Genomic DNA, 8598 nt, shown 5'->3' on the forward strand with positions numbered 1-8598 from the left:
ACATTATTGTTGATCCTCCCCAACTTTTGCTTGTTGTATTGGCTGATATACTTTGCTCTTACACACCCTTTCAATATGCCCGAATTGCTTACAACTCCTTCACTGTATACCAGGCCTGAACCAGCATCTTCTCTCAGGATGCCCCTTCTTTTTACAGTGGGTGTAGGCTGGAAATTCTTTCGCTCCACTAGGTCTCTCCCACTGGTTATTACTCCTCTCTTTCCCTTTTCTATCTCCAGTATACTTTCTTGTTTGTGTCTATGCAGGTTTGCCTTTGAAGCTTGTAACCAATGCACCCTCACTAGTATTTTTTTGCCTTAAGAGCCTTCTTTGCTCTTGAGCTTGGAGAGCATGGACAAGCTCAGTCAATGTGATCTGAGTCATGTCTTTAGAGTCCTCTAAAGAAGAGATTTCGGACTCAAATCTCTCTAGAAGACTCACCAAAACCTTTTCCACAACCCTATGATTTGTCAACTCCACTCCTATAAGCCTGATTTTGTTGACAACATCCATTAGTCTATCAACACAATCCTTTACTTTTTCAGTTTCCTGCATTCTTTGCATCTCAAATTCCCTCCTTAGATTAAGAACCTGCATATTCCTCGTTGTAGTGCTCCCCATGTACTCTTCTCTCAATTTATCCCATGCTTCTTTAGGGTTTTCGTATGCCATGATTCTTGTAAAAACAAGATCAGTCACAGCAGCATGTATGTGAGAAAGAGCTCTCGGAGCTTTGGTTGTTTCTTCCTCATGTAGCCTCATTTGGTTCAACATGGGATTCTGTCTAAGAGGAGGTGGCTGCCGGCTTTCTTCCACATACTGCCACAATCCCTGTCCATGAAGAAAGGCTATCATCTTTACTACCCAGATGTGGTAATGTTCTCCATTGAATACTAGTGGAGCCATCAATGCAGATTGCGTTGCCATGCCCCTGTTTTTTATGTCTATCGCAAGAAGAAAGAAGAACAACTGCAGGTCTATCGTTTTGAGATGAAGAGTGTTTTGGAGGTGTGATCGAAGGTTTACAATGCTAAGTTTCTAGTTTTTGTGGCAGCTCTGATACCATTTGTTGGTTTCAGTTAGAGAACATTAAGAGAGAGAGAGAGAGAGAGAGAAAGAAAAAACAGAGCACCCCAAATGTTTGCAAAAAAGTTATGAACTTTTTATTAAAAAAGACCATATATAACTCATATCCACTCTCTGCTAATTACACCAACTACAGCAGAAGTTACAGCTTTCAAATTCAAATTTCAACACAACAGTACAGTAAACTTACTTCTAATGAACTTACTTAAATACCCTTTAAACAACAAGATAACCAATTACACAAAAACTTTCCCATGCACGATAAGCCATTGCTGCATGAAACATTCTGCATTTTCCAAAAACATAATCCTGCAGACTTGAGCATTTGATGCATTTCCAGCAAAGCATCACTGCATCAACAAGTTCTAAGCGTGGTCATGTCTTTTGGTCTTTGCCAACATGCATGATCAGAATCACCATCACCAACTTGATCGTAAATAGGGGTGAGCACGGGTAGCGGGTAGAATCGGAACCGGGGGTAAGAACCTGAACCGGAACCGGAACCTACCCAAAACCTGCACTGTGCGGGTAGGTTCCGGTTCCAATTTTTTGGAACCGCTACTGTGCAGTTCCAGTTCCGGTTCTTGCATGTGGAGGAACCGGAACCTGTAAAAAGGGTACCCTGTTTGGAACTTGTTTTGGAACCTGTTTTGGAACCTGTTTGGAACCTGTTTTAGAACCTGTTTTGGAACCTATTTGGAACCTGCTTTAGAACCTGTTTGGAACCTATTTTGGAACCTATTTGGAACCTGTTTGGAACCTGTTTTGGAACCTGTTTTTGGAACCTATTTTGGAACCTGTTTTTGGAACCTGTTTAGAACCTATTTTGGAACCTGGACTATAATGAAATATTTGTGAAATGTAAATAATGGGGGAGTTTCTATTATTTTACATATAAAAAAATTTAAAATAGAAAAAGTTAAATTTTTAGAATAACCTAATTAAATAAATATACGAATACAATTATACTTATTACATATAAATTACACCATATTAAAAGCTTTAATATATTATAATACATTAATATTAAAGTTTTGATCAATTAAGTGAATAATTGGAATTATGAATCCAATTAAAGTGTTTTACATTTTTAATGTTATTAAAAGATTATTTTTGAATAAATGTATATTTGATTGAGTAATAATATATTTAGTTATTTACTTCATTATCAAGTTCTAAGTATATCTATAATAAATTAGTAATTAATTAATTAATATGATAAATTGATAAACATTATAAATTTAATTACTAGTTAAATATCATACTTAATCAATTATAACATTACATTATAGTTAAATGATTACTTAATTAATTATAATTTTATAACATTACTTAATTGATTTATAGTATAATAATTATAGCTTACATTAATTGATTACTACTTAATTAATTGACTTTAAGTTATAACATAATTAAATAGTTAATTAATTGACTTATAATTAGAATTTAATTAATTATAGCATTACGTTTAGATTTATAGTATAATTACTTAATCATTATAACATTTTATTATAACATTAGTACAAACTTTATTAATGATTAAAAATTAATTAATTATAATATTACATTAAAAATTTATAGTATGATTACTTAATAGCTAATTCACTAACATTACATTATAGTATGATTATATATTAATTTTAACATTACATATTAATATTTTAATTGATTATGTCATTATATTATAAATTTAGTAATTATTAATTTACTACATAAACATTAGCATAATACTTAATTAAATTATAAGAAATTTAATTATTATAACATTACCTTATAAACATTAATTAAGCATTACATTATAGTTAAATAATTACTCAATTAAATATAATTATTATTACATTATATATCATGATAACTTACTTAATTATAGCATTACATAGTTAAATGATTACATAATTACATAATTAGTTATGAATTTATAACATTACATTATAAACATTAGTAATTTACTAATTTACTATATTATTACATTACTTATAAACGATTAAAATATAATTAATTATAACATTACCTTATATTTATAATAGATTACTTAATCAATTATAACATTCCATTATAAACATTAGTATATTAATCAAATGATTTGAAATTTATTAATTATAATATAAATATAGATTATAGTATGATTACTTAATTCATTATACATTACATTATACTATTATAGTATGATCATATAATTATATACATTACTATTAATGATTACTTATTATTATGATTTATGATATTAGTTTTAAACATTAGTAATTACTAATTTACTACATAAACATTAGCACATACTTAATTAAATGTAAAATTTAATTTATAACATTACCTTATAACATTTCATTATAACATTCATTATAGTAAATAATTACTCATTAAATTATATAATTATTATATTACATTATATATTATGATCACTTACTTAATTATAGCATTACATAGTTAAATGATTACATAATTACTTAATTAGTTATGATTTAAAACATTACATTATAAACATTAATAATTTACTATATTATTACATTACTTAATTAACGATTAAAATTTTAATTAAACATTACCTTATATATTTATAATATAATTACTTATCAATTATAACATTCCATTATAAACTTAGTATATTAATCAAATGATTTGAAATTTAATTAATTATAATATTAAATTATAGATTTATAGTATGATTACTTAATTCTTATAACATTACATTATATTATTATAGTATGATCATATAATTATATAACATACATAATTAAATGATTACTTAATTGATTATGAGTTATGATATTATATTTTAAACATTAGTAATTGCTAATTTACTCATAACATTAGCACATAGTTATTAAATGATAAGAATTTATTAATTATCATTACCTTATAAACATTTCATTATAAACATTAATTAGCATTCATTATAGTTAAATAATTACTCAAATAATTATAATTTATTATATTACATTAAATTATGATCACTTACTTAATTATAGCATTACATAATTAAATAATTACATATTACATATTAGTTATAAATTTATAACATTACATTATAAACTTAGTAATTTACTAATTTACTATATTATTACATTACTTAATTAAACGATTAAAAATTTAATTAATTATAACATTACCTCTATATTTTATATATGATTACTTAATCAATTTAACATTTCATTATAAACATTAGTATATTAATCAAATGATTTGAAATTTAATTAATTATAATATTAAATTATAGATTTATATTATGATTACTTAATTCATTATAAATTACATATACTATATAGTTATGATCATATATTAATATAACATTACATAATTAAATGATTATTTAATTGATTATGAGTTATGATATTAGTTTTTAAACATTAGAATTACTAATTTACTACATAAACTTATAGAACATACTTAATTTAATGATAATTTAATTATTATAACATTCATTATAACATTATTAATGTTAAATAATTACTCAATTAAATTATAATATATCTATTACATTATATTATGATCACTTATAATTATAGCATTATATAGTTAAATGATCACATAATTACTTAATTAGTTATAATTTTAACATTACATTATAAACATTAGTAATTTACTATACTATTACATTACTTAATTAAACGATTAAAATTTAATTATTATACATTACTTATTATTTATAATATGATTTTTAATCAATTATAACATTCCATTAAAACATTAGTATATTAATTAAATGATTTGAAATTTAATTAATTATAATATTAAATTATAGATTTATAGTATGATTATTTAATTCATTATAACATTACATTATACTATTATATTATAACATATAATTAATATAACATACATAATAAATGATTACTTAATTGTTATACATTATATTATAACATTAGTAATTTACTAATTTACACAATACTAATCAAATTATTATAATTTTATTAATTATAACATTATATTATAAATTTATGGTATGATTATTTAATTAATTATAACATTATATTATAAACAATATTACAATACTTAATTAAATGATCAACAATTAATAATTATAATATACATTATAATTAAATAGTATATTACTTAATTAATTATAACATTACAATTTACATTGTAGTATGATCACTTAATTAATTATACATTACATTTACATGTAGTATGATCACTTATTTAATTATAACATTAATAGTTTCTATTATTAATTTACTAAATTATATTTGGTATCTTATAAATACCCAATTGACCATTATAACATTAAATTAATAATTAATAAATATTATAATTTATTTATGTGAATTGTGATGAATAATTGTTTGTGTTTTGGTTTTGATTGACGAATTTTATGTGAATTGTGATGAATTGTTGAATTCAAGTGTTGCTTAGAGATTACAGGTTATGAGTTCATTGACAAAAATGAATGAAAATGAAAATTTGTTAGGTTGTATTTGTAAACTTATAAAGTGTTTTTGTTATTTTTAAACTAATAGGGGGGTATTGATTTTTTAACGGATACCCTGGAAAGGAACCGGAACCTGCTTTTAGTTCCGGTTCCTTGAATTGAAGAACTGTATGTTGCGGTTCCGATTCCGGTTCCTTTTTTGGGAACCTGCATTTTGCGGTTCCGTTCCGGTTCCCCCAGAAAATGCAGGGTACCCGGAACCGTTCACCCCTACCGTAAAGCACGTCTGGTCTGGATGTGCTTTAAGAATAGGTTGGTCCCCATTTGATGGCACTCAAGGCGTTTCGAAACTCGTCTTTGCTGCAAGTTTGGCTTTAAATTCGATTGTGCTCCATGATAGCATTGTGACTGTGAATGCCATTGGAAATCCAAACTTTACGTTGTCTCCAGTGTCATAGTAGCCACCACAAGATCGATCCTGTTTTTTATTCATATGTGTTGATATTAGAAATGATATACTTGGGGAAAACAAATATGTATGATACCAGAGTGTGGTTTGTAATCCGAAAATAATTCTTTGAAAATTAAGATATAATTCAAAAGAAATTGACTTGCATCTCAATATGTTTCAAATCTTATAATATGTTTGATATAATATATAGAATCTATTTTTAGAATTAAAAATTACTGAAAATTGAGAAGAAAAATATAAATAAAAAATATTTTTGTTTTTAATTATTATATACGAAAATTGTTTTAAAAACGTTTCAACCCATTTCAACTAAACATTTTCAGAGAATTTATTATATCCTTCGCTTTTGATGTTGAAAAGCTTTATATAAATTTTATATTAATCGGGAATCTGAATTAGTTTTTTAAATGTAAGTCATAATTCAAATTTTGAGCAAGGTTTTGAAAATCGGACTAGGCTTTGACCCAATCAAGGGCTCGGTTCTCGGGTTGACCTGTTCAACTGGTCAGTTGGATTGGTGAATTCAGCAACCAAAATATTTTAAAATATCATAAATGAGTCCCTAAAATTTTAATATTTTACAATTAGTCCCTTAAATTTTAAGATATTTGCAAAAATGTCTCAAGGAAATTACTATTAGTCATTACATTTTTTAAATTTTTGAAAAACACCCTTAGAAAATTACGAATTACTCCCTATAGGTTTGAAATATAGCAAAAACCCCCCCTTGAACCTGAACAGGACCGGAGAGGCTGCCGGTTCCTAGTCCAACTATCGATCAGATCCGGGTTTCAAAACACTAATTTTAAGTTGTATCTCATTATTTTTTATGTTCAAAATGTTTCTTATATGATATTCATAACACTTTTGTTTTGTTCTATGATAGTACACTAGTTTTCAAGATTGAATCCGTAACTTGTTTCTAAATGCATTTCAACTCATTTTACCAAAACACATTTTCATAGAATTTCTTCTATATATATATATATATATATTCTTGTTTTCTAAAGGCGAAAAAAGGTATATTTAAATTAGTTATTTCATTATCTCATTATTTTTCAAGAATGATGGTCATTACTTCTTATACTGCATAACACTAGTAAAAGAAAAAAGAAAAGTAATTGACAAAAGATGATCATCTTACTCCGACATCGCTGCCATCTTTAAGGCCAGAATCTCCACACCACGTCACTCTCTGGTCAGGAGATAACTTTCCAGACCTTTGAGCCTCATAGAATAACAAAGACTAGCTTGCTCAATGCTAAACCATAATCTGTCGAAACAACGTCATGAATAAATAAAAAAATGGAAAGAGTAACAAAAATAAAGAGATTGCTAGAAGACATGGTTCTTCAACTAAGCTTTTTTCTTCTTTTTTTCGTAAGAAAGTTATGACCAGTATATACTTAAAAACAATATTGGTGTCTCTAATTTATAGTGATGAATATTAGAGCAATTGGAAGTGAAGTAGTTCCAGTTTTTATACTAAATTTTATAATAATAGACCTAATTAGTTGATTGCAATATTGCCTACCATACATAATTTTCCTTTCAATTTAATTAACTAACTAGTTGCTCATAACTTTACATATTAATTACCCATTTTTAAACTCTTGACAACTGCATCAGAAGAGAAAAGCATGATGAGTACTTTTCATTTCAAGATGAATATTTTTTTGTTATAGAACAACAGTTTAATATTACATTTGTTCATATAAATGATTGTTAGGGCCAAAAATCATCTTGGACTTGACAAGGCCCAATAACGAAATAAACATATCACGGTCCAGGGCATCAACCCAATCCCGATTTGGCCTACACTTAAAATCACCTTGCGACCTACCCACTCTATGAGTTGGGCTATCTTATAAGTTAAGCTAAACTGGGTTTCAGCCCATTAGCCTGCAACAGTCTATAAATAGGAAATCAGAATCCCATTCTGTTTCCTCTTCTACTAAGATTTCAAATCTTACTTAAACTATTAAACTTAATCTGATAAGGTTAAGAAATCATATCTCTTTCATGATAGGTCTTAGTGTCTTACTAAGATTCTAAATCTTATTTAAACTATTAAACTTAATCTGATAAGGTGAAGAAATTATATTTCTTTCTTAATAGGGATTATCTCCCAAAAAAGAGGACTCAATGTCCTACTAGGATTCTAACCCCTTAGGTTCACTATAAAAATAGAGGTTTGCCCTCTCATTAAGGGGCAATCTCCCATAATCAATCTACACTACTCAAACTCATCTATTTGCTCCTAAAGTTCTTGCTCCGAAGAACCCGACGCCTCCGCCGTAGTCCTAGCTTCCGACAAGACTCCTGGTAATTCTTCATCTTCTTAATTCTTATCAAATAATCTCTTTCAGCCTTGCTGACTTGAGCGTCGGAGTGCCTATAGCAAACACCACCCCGGTGTTTTCCGGAAGCTTCACGCTTGCCCTTTCATGTGTGTAGGTCTAGCGGATTGTTAGTGGCCTCAACCTTACGAGATCAAACCCTATTTTCATGATAGTAGATTTTTTGCATTTACAGTTTGGCCCGACCGTGGGGCCCTGACAATCATCTGCCAACGACGACTTGCAACATGAGAGGAGACACGAAACTCCCCCCGACTGGCATCGTTAACCCGAAAATCTCATCACGATAAGAAAATTTTTCATTACTTTTCTTC

At 27.4% G+C, this 8598-nt stretch overlaps 1 protein-coding gene across 1 annotated transcript; it reads right to left on the reverse strand.

Moving 5' to 3' along the window:
• Positions 1–258: 258 nt before the first annotated feature.
• On the reverse strand, positions 259–927 carry LOC116133971. Its single transcript, XM_031419632.1, has one exon. The coding sequence runs from the start codon at positions 925–927 to the stop codon at positions 259–261; it is 669 nt and encodes a 222-aa protein (XP_031275492.1).
• Positions 928–8598: the final 7671 nt, after the last annotated feature.

Source organism: Pistacia vera, unplaced genomic scaffold, assembly GCF_008641045.1.
Source record: "Pistacia vera cultivar Batoury unplaced genomic scaffold, PisVer_v2 Contig278, whole genome shotgun sequence".
Classification (NCBI taxonomy): domain Eukaryota; kingdom Viridiplantae; phylum Streptophyta; class Magnoliopsida; order Sapindales; family Anacardiaceae; genus Pistacia; species Pistacia vera.